This window comes from Pelodiscus sinensis, chromosome 6 (genome assembly GCF_049634645.1).
Source record: "Pelodiscus sinensis isolate JC-2024 chromosome 6, ASM4963464v1, whole genome shotgun sequence".
NCBI lineage: Eukaryota > Metazoa > Chordata > Testudines > Trionychidae > Pelodiscus > Pelodiscus sinensis.
Window position 1 is genome coordinate 15,314,409 of NC_134716.1, and position 18,210 is coordinate 15,332,618.

Below are 18,210 nucleotides of genomic sequence, written 5' to 3' on the forward strand. Positions count from 1 at the left end.
TGCGTACTTCCAGTTTCAAATGAGGTGCATGGCTGACTAGTCAGTTTGTAACTCTGAGGTTCTATTGTAGTACATGGCTAGATTATTAATTGGTATAATCAATGTAGCTCTATTTACTCAGTCTCTCAGCTAAATACTGGCTTCTGAATGAACCTCCCCTCCAACTACCCCTTTGCTTGGTTTTCACACAGATTAACTCTGTAAACCACACTGGTGGCCCACAGACCATTGTTTAGCTACATTGTATTTTCTGTTTGTTAAACACATCTAAATACTTCATGTAAAAATCTGCTTACATTTTAGGGTGCTGTCTTTCCTTTTCTGAGAACAATAATTACTTTAATTAGAAGGAGAATTTCTGGCCTGGACAAATGTCTAATTTTCTATTTTATTTTCTTGATTTCTAAAGTCAGGTATCCAAAAGTATCCTACCCCGATGTTCACATGCTCCCAAAAGATTTATGATATTGGGATGATGTCCAAGTTTACACAGAACTTCCAGTTCTCCGGCAAAGTCTCTGTGATCATCCTTTGAGGCATACTCTGGAAATCAAATAAATATTTGTTTATGCACTCATCTGAACTGCTGTTATAACGAGGCTGTTGTTTCTGTTAATTATGACAAGATCTTGGATGTCAGGTTGATGTCTACAGAGGGTGATAAACTCCATGGTATTCCAATCTTCACCTAAATACGAACATGATTCTTCAATCAAAACCTAGAGGTAACATAATGTCTTCAATGGTCAGACCCAATATGTTATTCCTCTTACGATTTGGAAACACAACATGCCTTAGTAGGTTATGTGGAAGAAAACAAGCCTTCACTCTGCGTTGTGTTTAAGCAACAGTTATGCAAATCCATCAGCCTAAAAAAGAGGGATCAGATCTTGATACTGAAATCCCCAAGTATCAAGAGCCTTAAGGCACCTAATTCAATGGTAATAAAAGTAGCCAAAATCCATATACAAGCTAAGATGATCATACACTAGGAATATTTAGAGTTCTGCAAAGTCTAAAATATCAGAGCACAATTGTGGAATATGCCACTAAGAGACGGTGGCCTGATTTTATACCTATCCTTCAAACTTAAATAAACCTTGGCTACAGCCATGATTCACTTTCTCTTTAATTAATTGTCCAATCTAATCCCAGTAAAAAATCAAAAGACTTACCCTAGGATTTGGATTCAGCTTACTGAGAGCAAAATCAGCAATACTTGGATCTTTCCATTTAAAGATGCATTACAAATATTGAGAATTAGGTTAGTGTGTTGCCCTTAAACTTGTTTTGATTTACCATATACAGGTTTTTCTTGTCCCTGTAGTACTTGTTTATTGTAGCCAGCACATTGGCATAGCCAGAATGGTACCACCTTTCTGGGCTAGCCACTCTTAGATCAGCTTTTCATCCATAAAGAATACACAGTGGCTACATCTACACTGGCATGATTTACCGAAAATGCTTTTAACGGAAAAGCTTTCCGTTAAAAGCATTTTCGGAAAAGCACGTCTAGATTGGCAGGATGCTTTTCCGCAAAAGCACTATTTTGCGGAAAAGCGTCCGTGGCCAATCTAGACGCGCTTTTCCGCAAAAAAGCCCCGATCGCCATTTTCATTATCGGGGCTTTTTTGTGGAAAACACTACTGTGCTGTCTACACTGGCCCTTTCGCGCAAAAGTCTTTCAGAAAAAGACTTTTGCCCGAACGGGAGCAGCATAGTATTTCCAGAAAAGCACTGACGATCTTACATGAGATCGTCAGTGCTTTTCCGGAAATTCAAGCGGCCAGTGTAGTCAGCTGGCAAGTTTTTCTGCAAAAGCAGATGATTTTGCGGAAAAACTTGCCAGTCTAGACACAGCCAGTTGGTATATGTAATTACTCAGCATTCACCTTATCATGACACAGCAGCAACTGTGGTGTCTTCCTATACTCACAATGGAAGTTACAATGACCACCCTTTCACAACTGCCAATTTTTCCATGGATCATGCTTTAGAAAGCTACATAACAACGTCTCAGTATCTGCACTATTCCAGGCATTATAGTGGCAGTATTCTATTATTTCTGGAACTTAAATACTATGCTGATAAGAATCTTGAAAATACTTTTGATAGAGAAGAGATGCCCCACTGTAAGTACATTCAAATTTAAATGACCCTGCCAATAGAGTGCTACTGTATCTATTTATTTAATGCAACCTTGGGGTCTATGCTGCACAGTTATTTTGGAATAAGCTATTTCGGGAGAGATTTTCCAGAATAGCTTATTTTTAAATAGCTCGTCTACTCTGCAGGGAAGCCTCAAAATTAATCTCGATCTAGAGCCCCAGGAGGAATAACCTAGAATGGCCCTCGTGAAGGGCTATTTTGAAATAACAGAAGTGGAGCGTCTACACATGCCTTATTTCAAAATAGCTATTTTGGAATAGGCGTTATTCTTCGTAGAATGAGGTTTACAGATTTCGGAATAAGCCGCCCATAATTTCAAAATAACAGAATTGCTGTGTAGATGCTTGCATAGTTATTTCGGAATAACAGCCATTATTCCAAAATCACTTTGCTGTGTAGACACACTGCTTTATAGACTCTCTGCCATTGTCACTGGGGAGTAGCAAATGATGAGCTTTAAATGTGGCCTATCAAACAGACTGAAACTCACATATTGAATAATATCTGGTTAAAATTCAAAACCATGGAGAAAGGGTAAAAACAGGTATCACCAAAATGCAAAACTTTCCCAGGCAAAAGCAGAAGTGATCTTATTATATTACAATAGCAGCCAGAGGCCTGGGTCAGCATCAAGGTTCCCTTGTACCAGTACTGTACAAACCCAGAGAAACATAGAGTCCTGGCCTCAAAGACTGTACATTTGTGAATGAAAATTGCTAACCTTTCATTCTTTTGATGGCAGCATCCATTCTCAAGCCATCCTTTTTAATTCGTGCTTTAAGGACTTGTCCAAAGTTGCCTTCTCCGATCACATCTTGAAATTTGATGTCATTCCACTCAAGCACTGGATAGATGGTGGGGTCTGGGCTGTTCTTGGCTTTCCGGCTCAGAGTGAGAGTTCCTGAGTTAAACTGGACAGCTGGCTCATCTCTCTGTGAAAAAAACCCACCCCAAGTCTTAGTAGCGGTTGTTCAGACCATATAGAGTAATACCGCAGAGCTTACCGCCCACTTGGTAAAAGCACATGCAAGCTGAGCATCTCTCATTCACATAGTTGAAAAGTCTCAGAGGGGTAGATGTGTTAGTCTGTATCTGCCAAACCAACAAATCCTGTGGTACTTTAGAGACTAAATAGATTTATTAGGGCAGAAGCTTTTGTGGGTAAAACACATTTCAGCTGAATTGGACTGGGGTTTACAGAGGCATGGGTATAGATAAAGACAACAAAAGAAAGAGGGTACTTATGTAACTGAGGTTACTGGTGAGTATTGACTTTTGAAGAATTTCTTCTGGTTTATACTAAGTGAGAGGAGTGTGAGACTCTTGCTGACAGCTGTTATTATAGTGCAGTGGAGGCTGACTATAGGAAGACTACAGGATATGTTACGCTTCCCTTTTTATGCTGAGTGACTTCCACTGAGTGTTGAAAAAGAGAGAAGAGAAAGCAAAACATCTGAGGAAACTATTACATCTAGCAGATAAATCTTCTCCACTGTCTCCCTTCTCAATCAAGCTGTGGTGCATCAAATAGTCTGCTCTGTTTGAGGGAGTCATCCTCACTTTAAGTAATACATCTCCACAAGATTTGTTTCTGTGGAAGAAAAGAATGCAGGGAGAGTTTCCAGGGGACCTACCAACTGGTGATCAAGGACCATACTGTCCATTATATGAAAGAGCAACCTGTTATCAGTTTGAAGAGCACTTGATCTGGTTTCATCCTGCTGCACTGAGAGCTTTTGGAAGTGGTGCATGCGTTGGCCCAGATGTGAGGAAAGGCATGGTCTCAGATTGCAGGTATGCCAAAGATCCTGAAAGTTAGCAGGGATGACCCTTGCAACTTTTTTGCCTGCCCATCATCAGGACATGTGTCATGAATAGGAGCTGCAAAGGAGAGTCTGACTTACTTGGAGAATCAGGAAAGGAATGAACAACTCTGTAGATGCACCTGAGGATGGGGACTTTGAAATGAAGATAAGGAATTTCAAACCTAGAAAGGGTTTTTCTTCCCTTGGTTTTTGGGTCAGAGAAGTTTTTCCCAGGTAGCAAGAGAGAAAGACTCTCCTAGGAACAGACTCCTTGAAGTCATTGAAATGTGTATGTAGAGAAAAGTTTAGATAGTCCATCAGGTTTTATTGTTTTCCTTTTTTTTTTTTGGAAATCATGTCTGAGCTGGTCAATTGTTTTTCCCTTTTATAACTAAGGATTACAGCCCATGGTTTCTCCCTGAGTCTATTTAGATTCATGGCTTTTAACACCCAGTCATTTACTACGCTTGCAACAGTAGTCTTGTTTTAATAATAAAAGTATTTTCCTTTTGTTTTGGTTAACTGGTATTGGTTGATTTTTGTAACCTTAAATCTACATCATGCCTAAGTTACCTAGGAGAAGCAGAGCCCCATTGTTCTCTGTGGATTTCCCAACTCCAAGCAAAATGGATATTGAGGCAGGGGGCGAGCTTTGCTTCAGGGAGGGGATTCCAAGTGATCTCTTGCCTGGAAAAGGGTTTATTTTATATTTTTAATTACACTTGGTGGTGGCAGCAATCAGTCTCCTTTGTTTTTGTCAAAAGCTTATCAGATAATGCTATAGACTACATGCATTTCACTCCCCCGCACCTACACCCTTGCCAGTAAATTTTTTAGCAGGCTGGACAGCAGCCTGGGAAAGGGACCTACCCCTGCTGCAGCTCTGCATTTAAAATGTATTAGGAACCAGGTGGGCAGGCAGTCTGGCTCAGTTCTGGCTCACACTAGTCTGGGAGTTGAGACCCCTGCCACCCTGCACTGCTGCCTCTTTATCAGAGGCAGCAGCACAGGGTGACAGGGAGCTGGTCCATGAGAGGAGCTGTTTTTTAAACTGGCTCCCCTTGCAGACCAGCTCCTACCTGACACCCCCTGCTGCTGCCTCTGATACAGAGGCAGTAGCGTGGAGTGGCAGAGGTCTTCTCAGGAATGAAACTGGAGTGCACTAGCTGCCGGCCCCATCACTGGGGTCTGTAGAATAGTCGAATAACCGATAAGAATTCATGAGGTTACTCAACTATTCAATTAACCGATATTTAAAATCCCTAATCTACACTCAAAGAGCCAGGTTGGGAAATTGAGCCATGGCAACATGGCTCTGAGCTCTTCCCACTACTGCTCACAACTGTCAAAAAGGCTGCAAAGGAGCAGTTACAGGGGCTCAGAGCAGCAGTAACTTGCACTGAATTTTACTATCCATGGTGCAGCTTACATGGAGACCAGGCCACACAGAGTAGTGTGTTCACAAGCCTCTCTCTAGTCTGGCAGGGCATGCCCCGTCCTCACACACATCAGATCACACACTGGCACTGCAAAGGAGTTAGAAACAGCAAAGCTGAAGACATATCACATAGCTGCCTTCCTCCTCTAAGTGGACCTCCTACTTCATATCCCACAATTGTGATCCCTTGATCTCTTTACACTATTCCTACTAACATGTACACTGGGGGATGTTGAAAGCTGGAAGAAGAGGAAGAGAGGGAAGAGGGAACCATCAGGGAAGGAGAACAGATGAGACCATGATGAACAATTGCACTGACAAAGCAAAACTGGGGACCCACCACCACGTTTTGGAAGGCTTGTGCCATTCTGTGCTGGAAGTTGGCTCGCTTGAGCTGCAGCACGATGAGAAAGGCCAGGAGGATCGTTAGGCAGGTCATCCCTGCTGAGCCGAGGATTGCAATCAGCAGCATTTTGCCTCCTTTCAATTCATGCGGAGCTGTGGAGGGGAAAAAAGGCTCATAATAGCATCCAGGTAACTCTGACAGTCCTCTGAGGGAGGGAAAAGATTAGCATTCTCATTTTACAGATGCACAGAGCAGAGTGAGTATGGGCTTCATCTTCAGAAGTGCCGAGCACCTGCAGTACCATTGAATTCAACCGGTGCTCGGGGTGCTCAGCATCTATGAAAATCAATTCATGGGTGGCCAGGCTGATGAAATTCCATGTCTTGTGTTATGCAAGAGGTCATATTTGATGAGCTAATGTGTTCCTTCTGGCTTTAAACTATTAAGAATCTATGAAACGTTGGGCCCCCAATAACTGAGGCACTCTAAGCCAGCAGCCATTTTGAGAAATGCTGTTCAGCATGACTTTCTCTAGACCAACAGTGAGACAATAAGGGTATATCTACACTAGCACCCTAATTCGAACTAGGGAGGCTAACGTAGGCATTTAAATATCCCGGGCTTCATTTGCATCTTCCCGGGCGCCGCCATTTTTAAATGTCCCTTAGTCTGAACTCCGTGCCCGCGGCTACATGCGGCACGAAGTAGGTAGTTCGAATTCAATATTTAAATCCCGTGCTTCATTTGCAACTTCGAATGCCTACATTAGCCTCCCTAGTTTGAACTACGGGGGCTAGTGTAGACATACTCTAACAGAGGTGGGATTCAAATTCAAGGGCCTTTGTCTGGATGCGCATTGTGTATATTTTTCTTAATGCAGAGCAACAAATAAATCAAAGCTCAGGTGTTCGACCAGTCCGCTCTGGTCTTAGCTTGCTAACACACATGGCCTCCCAGACCATCAACCATGGGCTGGGGTGAAATCAGTATGCTGGAGCAACCAACCTTTTGTTTCTGGGAGTGTCTTCAGGTCAGGAGAAGGGCTTGGGTTGCTCATTCCAATATTGTTCAGTGCAATAATCTGAACCAAATACGCAGTGTTTGGCTCAAGGCCCTTGAGATGGTACTGCGTGACGGTTGTGTTTTTTATTGTGACATCAATGTGGTTGTACTCAGCTTCACCATGAATCTTGTAGCTGATGATGATGGAGGAGATGGAATGTCCCACAGCAATTGACCAAGAGATGATGGCAGAGGTGTCCGTGATGTTGAAAATCTTGATGTTGTCAGGTGACGGTGGGATTCCTATGAACAAAAAAGAAATTCTTTCTAGCTTACATCCATCCTTGCTCCTTCCCTCAGACCACCAACCCTTTCCCCAATACTCCCATTGGCTTAAACAGAACAAGAGCAGGGTGACAGTGAATGAAACTTGACCATGTTTTTATAAACCTGGCATGGTGCATTTAATTCTTGCTCCAATGATTAAAATACTGAGCACTGCCAGCAGATTCTGTGTGTCTACTATCCTAGACAAAAGGATTACCCTTGAATTAGGGCAGTGTAATTTTATCTCCCCATTGGATCAGTATCCCCATGTGGCTCCAGTATCTTACTTTCCATTGCTGCAAGGCCTGTTTTCCTTGTCCATCCAACAGCCTTTAGGAAGTGTAAAGTCAACAGCAAAAGTGCCACAGATTTCAATGGGAGGAGGATTGAGACCCTACCTGGTGGCCACAACCACAACTGGCAAGACATGTTCTCCTGAGAATATGTATGTATCGAATGTATGTACCTATCGATATGTATGTATCGAAATTGCCAGGTCACCACTCTCCTGTTTCCAATGCATGTAGGGCCCAACTGTGAAAACTGTGCCAGAGTGGCGGGGAGCCCCTCTGTGAATGGTTCCTCTGAGCCTTAGGGATCAATTCTGGGATTAGCACAGAGCCTGCAGAAACGAGCAGTGCAGAGGCGTGCCCTTCCAGAAGGGTGTTCTAGACTCACTGTGCCCCAAACAAGCACGATGACTTCATGAGCTCCCATTGAGCCTGGCTGCTATGACAGTGTGGGCAGGGCGAGGGAGACTTGGGCTCTGACACCATTTTCATCCCTTCCTGTCCCCTTTGAGAATGCTAGCAGCCAGCATTATGAGAGACTCTGCTACTCTCTGCAATATCCTCTCCTCAGCCTTCAGTGCTTGAGCAAAATTCTCAGAGTAAGTGGAAATCCTATTGGCTTGAATGAAGCTATGGATGTCTTGCACTTCTGAGAATCAGTCCCTCTGGGTGGGATGTTCAAAAGCACCTAAGTGATTTAGGAACACAAGTCCCATTGCTCTTGAGTAGCTTAGGAACTTTTGGAACTAAGGGTATGTCTACACTACCCTCCTAGTTCGAACTAGGAGGGTAATGTAGGCATACCGCACTTGCAAATGAAGCCCAGGATTTGAATTTCCCGGGCTTCATTTGCATAAGCGGGGCTCCGCCATTTTTAAATCCCAGCTCGTTCGAACCCTGTGCTGCGTGGCTACACGCGGCACGAACTAGGTAGTTCGAACTACCGTTACTCCTCATTCCACGAGGAGTAACGGTAGTTCGAACTAGGAAGCCTAGTTCGAACTACCTAGTTTGTGCCGTGTGTAGCCGCGCGGCACAGGGTTCGAACAAGCGGGGATTTAAAAATGGCGGAGACCCGCTTATGCAAATGAAGCCCGGGAAATTCAAATCCCGGGCTTCATTTGCAAGTGCGGTATGCCTACATTACCCCGCTAGTTCGAACTAGCGGGGTAGTGTAGACATACCCTCACATCCTTAGTCTCTGCCTAGGGGGATAAGATCAGAGCTGTCTTTCAGCTATCCCTCTATCAAAGGCTCAAAGCAGCCGTAAATGCACCAGAAGAAGCACTACACCCTCAGTGCAGGGGATTTCATCAGTGTCAACAGAATCCTGTTAGGGGGAGAGAAAGGATTAAATAAAGTGAAGTGAATCTAGTCACTTACTGTCACTGTAGGTCCATGCATACAAATAGTCACTCCACTCTCCTTCAGACCTGGTATTCACACGTACCCTGCACATGTACTGCTGTCTGGGTTCTAAAGCATCAATAACCAGGGAGGATCTATTTCCTGGCACTTTGATTTTATCACCCTTGTTGTCATTCACACTCTTCCTTTCCACTTCAACATGAATGTCATCTTCTGGCTTCTGTGCTATGGGCTGCCATGACAAAATCAGAGACGTCTTGCTTTTGGGAAGGAGGGTGAGACCTTCTGGTGGAGGAAGACCTTGGAGAGTCCATAGAGCAAGAGAGAAAAACTGTATTTTATGTGCTTTGGATACTTGCACACAAAGGCTGGTGTTAAAACAATAACCTGGAACTGGCCTTCTGGGTCAGTGGTGAGTGCTCTGCACCTCCACATGAGGCTTCAAGGCAGCCATACTTCTAATGCTGTTCTCTATACCTAACACAGGTTAGAATTGCTGTTACGGTCAAATGCTCAGCCCATGCCAGGAGTGTTTTCATTACTTCTCATGGACACCTCTGGCTGATTTAGGAAAAGTATTAATGGAATCACATCTAGCCCTTTTTGATCAGCAGGATATTAGCTTCAACACAGGGCCTTGTGGTACAGGAGTATGAATGTGGTAAGAAAAGTCCAATGGGCTCTAACGTAAGTGCCTGACATGCTTGGAAAAAGTTGAGATGCTATTTCCTGGCCCTAGCTGCATGTCTTGGGTTAGGGGGACAATGGTCAATATTCTATCATAGAAAGGGATCATGTGGCTGACTTCAGTGGCTACTGTTATATCTTCCTTTTATATTAAAGGAAATTCAGCATAACATTCCACCAAAGCCAAGTAACACTGCCTGTTGTTCAGTGTTTCCTGTAAGCTGTGCGCTTGGGCCGCCGCTCAGGAGAGATTCAAATGCCACCCAGTTGATTAGCAGAGCATCCACAGCTAGCAGTTTTTCCCTCCTGATGGTGCACATTCACACAAGCATTGGTGCACAAACATTTATTCTACGCAAAAGTGAAAAAATTAGGGGGAGCATTGCTGCTGTTTGTGAAATTCAACAGCTTTCTGATCACATGGCTATTTCTTGATCTCAAAACAGTTCCTTCTGTCTTTTCGGCCACTAAAGAGGATCTGCTGCCTGCACCATATATTTGCTGCCTCTTCATTAGACTGGGCCTAAGAAAGGCTAGATGTGGTGTGGAAACTGACATTTACAATTTGTTATGATATTGTTCCTCAATGTTTTGTGTGAGAGCTCAGTTGTTTAAAAACATCTCAGAAGTACTCTACTAGTAAGAGCAGAACTGCCATCCTTGAACCCTGGCCCATCAGAACTCTCATGTAGAACCCATGTCTCTTTTGCATTCTGCTACATGCATTTACTGCAGATTACACATATACATAGTTGTATGGCCACATTCATGCCTGACCAGAGCAGGATATCTCAGGCTCTGTTCTCACCTTTCTGTAATACCCATTTGACTCCAACCTTATGCTGTATGGTGTTATATGCCAGTTATAGAAATGGGCCTTTCCCAAATGGCATCCTTGCATGGATCACAGTACTAACATTTTAAAATGACTTTAGCATTTTGCAGTGCCGTGGACTGTGCCATTAGAAAGTACTGCCAATCTCTGATGCCACTGGGCCTGCTACAAGTAGCAAGGTAGTGGATTTCATATCTGTGCAATGCCATTTGCTCCTCAGAAAATCTGGAATTTCTTCAGCAGTCTCCTCCAGCTAGGTTCCCCTCTGAACTAAAGGATTCATGCAGCTTTATTTGCTCTGTTTTTGTGAAGGAATGTGCACTTCTAACATTTGGTGGTAAGAGTTTCCCAAACAGGGGTGCTGGTAAGAACCCCTCTAATTCTCCACTCTTCTGCACCTTATGTAATCATTTATAGTGCTGCAAAGTGCATGTAAACTACCAATATGCCAATTTGGCAGAATTCCTAATGAGCTTTCACGGGTGTAAATGACTACGCACAGTGCAAGGCAAAGAAGAATCAGATCCTGACATTTTATTTCCTGGCCACAGTCACATTTACTAGATCAGAATAGCAAGAGTTAATTCCCCTCTCACATCCTACAGTTATTACTGACCCAGGCTTGAAGGAGGCAGAGGTTAATTAAAACAACATGGCTGTGTCTAGACTGGCCAGTTTTTCTGGAAAATCAGCCGCTTTTCTGGAAAAACTTGCCAGCTGTCTACACTGGCCGCTTGAATTTCCGCAAAAGCACTGACTTCCTACTGTAAGAAATCAGTGCTTCTTGCGGAAATACTATTCTGCTCCCGTTCAGGCAAAAGTCCCTTTTGCGCAAAGCTTTTGAGCAAAAGGGCCAGTGTAGACAGCAGAGATTTGTTTTCCGCAAAAAAGCCCCGATCGCGAAAATGGTAATCGAGGCTTTTTTGCGGAAAAGCGCGTCTAGATTGGCACGGATGCTTTTCCGCAAAAAGTGCTTTTGTGGAAAAGCATCCGTGCCAATCTAGACGCTCTGTTCCGAAAATGCTTTTAACGGAAAGCTTTTCCGTTAAAAGCATTTTCGGAAAATCATGCCAATCTAGATGCAGCCCATAGGTCTGGGACAATGTGGGGATAGCAATAATAGACACAAGAATTCAAACAACATAGAAGGAGATGGTTTGGAGGAAAAAGAGTGAATACTCGACAGCTAGTACATCTGGGGTTGCTTGCTGGTGTGCACAAGCTCCATATAAAGAACTGTTGATGTAGGTGTCAGCAAAAAAGTGACTTGTCCTATGTCCTTCATTGGGACAGAGGAGAATTGAAAGCATAATGATGCAAAGTGGAAATTTTTGAACATGAGGAAGGGGACAGACCCTCTCTTTTTATTGCTAGGTCATTTGCATTTTGAGGGTTCAGTACAAGACATTGTTTATTTAGTGCTTGAGTATTTGATTTCTTCCAATTCCTTCATTTAATATACGGTTCTTATTTTCAAACAGTCTTAATCTTAAAGAAGGCAATCAGGAGAAAGCTGGTACACTACTAAGTATTTGGCATATAGTACTGGGCAAATCACCTAACCCTTCCCTCCCCCCCGTGCCTCCATTTTCCTATCTGTAAAATGAGGAGAATATTTAGCCACTTTTGCAATTCTTCCCTGCTCCTACATTTTCTTTTGCTTTGCTTGAAACATCTCTGACATGATCTGAATCTACCAAAGCCTCATTGTTTGAAAAAACTGTTCTGAGGCATGGTCCAAAACTCACTGAAATCAGTGGAAAGGCTCCCATTGATTACAATGGATATGGCATGCATGCAGCCGAATAAGTCTGTTTGCATTGCAGGGAAAATGAAGAAAATTGACTGGAAGTTCCTTATGCGAAAGGCCAAAAGTCCTACATACCAAGTGCAGTTGTCGTGAAACTTGCCTCTGGCCCAGGATGTCCTTCTCCACCATCCCCTCTCCGACTCAGCTGAACACAGAACTGATATTCTGTTTTTGGTTCCAGGTTATCTAATTTCACGATCTCTCCATTTACTGGGAATGGAAGAAGAAAGAAAGGTGAACCCTCCATTCCATGCTGAAAAACAACAAGGGATTTTCTGTATCTCGACTCACAGCTCCGTCTGCTCTTAAGATATGTCAAGGTTCTAGGCATCACTTTACCCCCATTATTCTAGGATGAGCTGTTTAGATGTGCATGCCACTTACTGTTATGATAACATCGCTGGTTATGTATTAAAGCACCAGCAATGGGACCAGCCTCGCATGAGACATAGAAAAAAGAAGATTTCCAAAGGTACAAAAGTACTCAGTGTCCTTAGTGGAAGCTGCCAGGGGCTGAGTGCATCTGAAAATCTGGCCCTAAGTGAACTGGCACCTAACCTAAAGAGCTTACTGTCTGATCCTACAGGCAGACACTAAAATAGACACTTTAATTGACATGTTTTTTTCTCCTCCCTTCTCCCCTCTTTTTCTGCTTTATATTTGACCCTCTGTGCTTCTTGCTCCAAATTTGTCACCTGAAGAAGTGGGTTGTGCCCAAGATAGCTCATGATACAATCTATATTTTTGTTAGTCTCTAAGGTACTACAGGATGACCATTTGTTGAGTATACGATTTTTTTAATGAATTTGTAAGTTACACTTCAGTAACTATGAGCCTTGGTGAGACTATATAAGCCTAAGGGGGTATGTCTACACTACCACCCTAGTTCGAACTAGGGTGGTAATGTAGGCAACCGGAGTTGCAAATGAAGCCCGAGATTTGAATTTCCCGGGCTTCATTTGCATAAAGCCGGGCGCTGCCATTTTTAAATGTCCGCTAGTGCGGACTCCGTGCCGCGCGGTTACATGTGGCACGGACTAGGTAGTTCAGACTAGGCTTCCGTTACTCCTTGTTTCACTACCTAGTCCGTGCCGCGTGTAGCCGCGCGGCACTGAGTCCGCACTAGCGGACATTTAAAAATGGCGGCGCCCGGCTTTATGCAAATGAAGCCCGGGAAATTCAAATCCCGGGCTTCATTTGCAACTCCGGTTGCCTACATTACCACCCTAGTTCGAACTAGGGTGGTAGTGTAGACATACCCAGGAAGACTAAAAGAGGTTGGGTCTACATGACTCTAATGTACATTGAGGAGCTTGGATGAAGTGCAGCAATTTATACTCTAGGCCAGTGGTCCCCAACCTTTTGGGGCTGCCGGGGGTGGGGCTGCACATGCACCGCGAGTCCGGCAGGTGGGGCGCAAGAATAGCTTGGGCTGGCCTGGTCACTTGGCGGGCACCATGGCGCCCGCGGACACCGCGTTGGGGACCACTGATCTAGGCTACTTAAATTCACTTGACTCACTTCTGAATTTGGCCCTTGCTATTTAGAAATCCTAGAAGCTAGTATTTGGATACCACAGCCTGTTAAAAAACTGAGACAGTGAAATAAAGTAAAAATCCTCTTGCTTCTGCTGCTGCTTTAATTTCTTTTCTCTTAAAAACTAAGAAGAATTGCACATGCCAAGGCCAATGGTAGGAGCCCTATATAAGTAAAAGTCACTTTTCAGAGCAAACATCACATTCTAATTCTGCTTCTGTTTGACTGCAGATGAGGTTTCTGTATATACTGAATGGAACAAAAGGACTGGCCCTTACCTTCCACTGCCAACCAGGGCAGATAACCATTGGCAGGCTTATACAGGAGCTTAGTCGACAGAATCGGTCCATCACCAGTATGGGAGTCAGCACTGATATTGATGGTGAGAAAATTATGTCCACTGTTTACCATCTTTGGCGCATACTGAGGCACAGGAGGAACTGAGCAAGAATGTCACTATTAGTCCAGATTTTTTATATGACTGTATTAATAAAACTCTGACATCTACCTGGGTCCATAGGTGGACTGAAAGACTGTGAAATACTAGTGATTAAAACCATTTTGAAATATCTGTGTTAACCCTATGTTAGATATTATGGATACTCATTGACATTATGCCTTTGTGTCTGTGACCAGGTTTTCTCTCCCAGACAGCAGGGAAGGTAGCTATCTACTGTCTCCAATATAAATTAAGCATTGGAATCAAAACAATATAAACCTAGTTTACATGCAAATCAGCAGGGGATGGAAAATCAACAGGAAGCCTTCTTGCCTCTTGTAACAGAGTCAATGAACTTTGGGGAAACAGGATGGTGTTTATGTCCCAGTAGCAGAGAAGCTTGAGCTGGGCATACTTCTCAAAGAATCCATATCAAAGGTTTACTAAACTGTACAAAGAAAGGGGAAGAGAGTCCCATACAATTCAAGGGTCCAGAACTCTTCAAATCACAGAACATTGGATCCTTCAACCAAGGGGGTTAAATCTCTGTCTAAAGGTGAGAAACCTGCTTAGGTAAAGATTATAATTTGCTGAAATTAACTTTTTTTTCTCTCTCTTTAAAAACCCTTTTCCTGTGGGCTGACGGAGTGACAGCATCACATCACTCTGTGTCCACAGGCACCACCCCATCTGCTAATCTTGTCCCTGCTGTGGCGGGGAAAATGTGAAGGAGTTTGGATAGGCGGAGGCAGGAAGCTTTGGCTGGGAGGGGAGCTGTGGGCTCCCGCTGCAGCCCGGGGGTGGGGAAAGGAACATGGGAAGGGACTGTTGTCCCGAGAGAGGTAGCAGCTGCGGAGCCAGAGCATGCTGGAGTCCTGTGTGCAGTGAGGGGATGGAGCTGCTGCCTAGCGCAGTCACCGCCCTGGAATGCCAGGAATGCAGAGCAGCCGCTGCTCCTGCAGGGCCTGGAGATGTCCGGGGGCTTGACATGTGCAAAGAACAATCAAAATAAACAAACAAAAAGCCCAAGAGGAGGAGCGAAGCTCGCCCTGAGGAGGAAGAAGAAGGGCATGTTCCTGCCAATTCTGCCTGCTGCCTCCTGCTGCAAAGGTGGGGCAGCCAGGCTGTAGATTTCTTCTCAGAAACCCCCCCGCCCCTTTGTCTGTGTGACCTCCTCACGGGTCCATGTAACAGGCCTGAGACGTGGGGACAGGGAGTGAGGGTTGGGTGGGGCCTGAAGAGGCAGGGCAGAGCCCATACGGTGGGCGCCAGCGCACGCTCCCTGGGAAGGGTAGAAAGCCCCGAGGCTCTCCGCGTGCTGCCGCTTCTGTTCCCCCTCTCCTAGCCACAGGGATCAGTGGTGCAGGACAGGCTCCAAGGAGGCTTTTCCAGCTTCTTGGCGGGGCTCTGAGTGAGGAGAATGGGGATGCGGGGTTTGGGCTTGGGGGGACGGGCTGGCACTGCAGCCCACTCACTCACCACCCTGCTGAGACTCTGGACTCCCCAGCCCCCTCAGTCACCACCTTGCCAAGACCCTGCACCTCCAGGCCCCTCACATACACACACACTCTACTGAGACCCCACACTCCCAGCCCCTTCACCACCCTGCCGAGACTCCACATCCCCAGTTCCCTCACACACACCCTCTGCCAAGACCCCACACCTTCAGCCCACTCCTGCATCCACCCTCCTGGCCAGACATATATCTCTAGCCTGCTCCTGCCCCCTGGCCAGACACCCTGTCCCCAGCCCGCTCCTGTACCCCCCCTCCTGGGCAGACACCTACCCCCAGAGAGAGGGGGGTTGGTGAGTGTAGCAAGCAGGGGGCATAGCCCTGTGGAAACCATTTCATACTTAGCTAGAAGCCACTTCATATAACAGAAGCCATTTAAGTTTCTTGCTTCTGCACGTACACTAGAGAGTTTACTGACCTTCACTGATGTGAGAAAGGCCAGAAGGATGAGCTATTGGAATGTGTTAATGAACTATTTTGAATTGAAACTCTCACTCCTTAAAACCTGTTTCTTTCTTTGCTGATAATAATTTCTCTTTGAAGTTTGCTCTGATTGAATGCCCTGGCATCAGACTTGTTTGGTTAAGGGTATAAAATACTAAGATTGATTGTGTTGAGCAGCCTTACTGGGCCCGGCTCTGCTGGGGTCACGTTTGGCTCACTTTGTGCCTTATTGATCAATAAAGCTTTTAGTTAGCTGCCTAAACACAGAGAAGTCTTTTGCTTCGACAGCCCCCAGTAGTCTTAGAAAAATATTTTTATTTTTGTTTGCTTGTAACCCTTTCTATCTTTACTCCTTTATACTTGGTATCACTAAGAGCAATGGTCACTAAGCAGTAGATCTACAGGTAGACCTTAGAGCCTCTGACAGGTGATCCTGACTGGTTTGGCCAAGAGGCTATCAAGGCATTTCAGCTGCCCCTCCCCCTGTTGCTGCTTAACTCCTGCCCTTTGCCTTGGAGCTGCCTCCTCCCACCCCTGGGAACCTCCCACTTGCTGTGCAGGACAGGGAAGGGAGAGGAGGGGCACTGTTGTCAAGATGTTCCCTTCCCCCACCCTGTATTCTGCCTCCACAGAGCAGAGTGAGGGGCCCAACAGGACTTGGGATGGAGTTTTCTGGCTGCTTTTAGGAATGATGCGGGGTGAGGGCAGAGGTGAGCCTGCCTTAGCCCCATTGCACCACCACGCAAGAGCAGGGCCGGCCCAAGGTATTCTGGCACCCCGGGCATGGGCGCGTGGCACCGCCCCTGGGCGCATGGTGCATGTGCGGGCACGCCCGTAGGGAGTGAGCCCGCCCCCCTAAGGTGCGCAGGCCCGCCCCCAGGGTGCACGGCGCATGCGTGACCCGGCTACAGCTGCAGCCTGGGCCCACCCCTTGTGCTTAAAAAGGTTGGAGATCACTGACTTAGATTTTTGATGGTTTGTTTAATAAATTTGTTCTACTTAAGCTGTACACCAACTCTATGCAGTGATTGAAGTAAGAGTGTTTGTCAAATCCCAGTTAACTTAATGAGCAGGAATGTGCTGTCTTTTAAAGGAGCAACAAACAGTAACTTTCTGGGTGTTCCAGCAGAGAGGACTGAACACTGCATGGTAACATCTCTGGAGAACTCAGGATTTTGGGTTCACTGTTACCTGAAGGGCAAGGTGTGGATGGCAGGGTCCTGAAGAGTTTTCTGCCACACCAGACAAACTGGTGTATCAGGGAGTGGTCAGTAGCAAAACTCTCGTTTACTGAGGTTGAGGGGGTAACATAGTAACTCACAGTTCTGGGAACCATAGCAGACTGTCACATTGGCAGAGTTTTGGGGAAATTCAGGACTAAGAGGGTATTGGGATCACTCTGCAAAACGTAACTGGATGGTGGCAGCTGGGGTGTGACCCACATGCTTGTATGCTGACTGCTGGGGTCAGAGTATCGAAGGCATCCAAAGTTGCAGCACAGGCAGTTACACAACCTCTTAGTGTTTTTGGCTGAACCCCAAAGCATCACTCTGAGCACCTGTATCTCTGAAGTCCATGGTCTTTCTAGGTGGTTAGGTGCATGACAAGTGGGCTGATTTTATGAAGATGAGTGAATATGGAAGGTGGTGCCTAATGTACACCTCTATGTTTGAATATACTTGCCTAGGTGCTAAAGAACATTTTCCACCCTGTTCCATATCAGCCAGATAGCAAGCTTCAGGCCTGATTCACAGCTCTGTCAAGTCAACAAAAGGCCTTCCACTGAATTTATACATATAGGCTTTGGTTCAGGCGCTTTACATGGAGCTGAAGCACAAATTAAAACAGTAAAGATGACACAAGGGAAGGGGCTCATGAGTCAACTCGATGTCTTATCAGATCCCTGAACAGAAACCTCTACCACACAGATTATTCCTCAATGGTGCTATGGATAAGGACAATGAAGGTGGGTAAACCTGTGCTGGTTACAAGAGGGCTGCAAGGATGTCTAACAGCACACGGTTCAGAAACCTTACCTTTAACTGTCACATGGAACAGCCTCTCTGCCATCCCTGCTACAGTCTGAACACTACACACCCATGGCCCCGTGTCAGGGGGCTGGATCCTACTGATATAAAACTTTGCCTCGGAGCGATTGCTAACAAATGAGACAGGCTGAAACGACAAATCATAAGAAGGGT

The 18,210-nt window shown here is 45.2% G+C and overlaps 1 protein-coding gene across 2 annotated transcripts in view; it reads right to left on the reverse strand.

Moving 5' to 3' along the window:
- Positions 1 to 18,210, reverse strand: part of TEK (TEK receptor tyrosine kinase) — an 85,339-nt gene that overhangs the window by 16,913 nt on the left and 50,216 nt on the right. Inside the window, exons 9-16 of one of the 2 annotated variants that reach the window (XM_006127248.4) lie at positions 18,046 to 18,184; positions 13,892 to 14,053; positions 12,153 to 12,287; positions 8,761 to 9,045; positions 6,764 to 7,063; positions 5,753 to 5,910; positions 2,891 to 3,101; positions 433 to 543 (exon numbers count right to left, since the gene is read on the reverse strand). In XM_006127248.4, coding sequence (XP_006127310.2) covers positions 433 to 543; positions 2,891 to 3,101; positions 5,753 to 5,910; positions 6,764 to 7,063; positions 8,761 to 9,045; positions 12,153 to 12,287; positions 13,892 to 14,053; positions 18,046 to 18,184 — 1,501 coding nt within the window. The remainder of the gene's footprint in view (positions 1 to 432; positions 544 to 2,890; positions 3,102 to 5,752; positions 5,911 to 6,763; positions 7,064 to 8,760; positions 9,046 to 12,152; positions 12,288 to 13,891; positions 14,054 to 18,045; positions 18,185 to 18,210) is intronic. The other variant, XM_014575592.3, reaches the window with a different exon arrangement.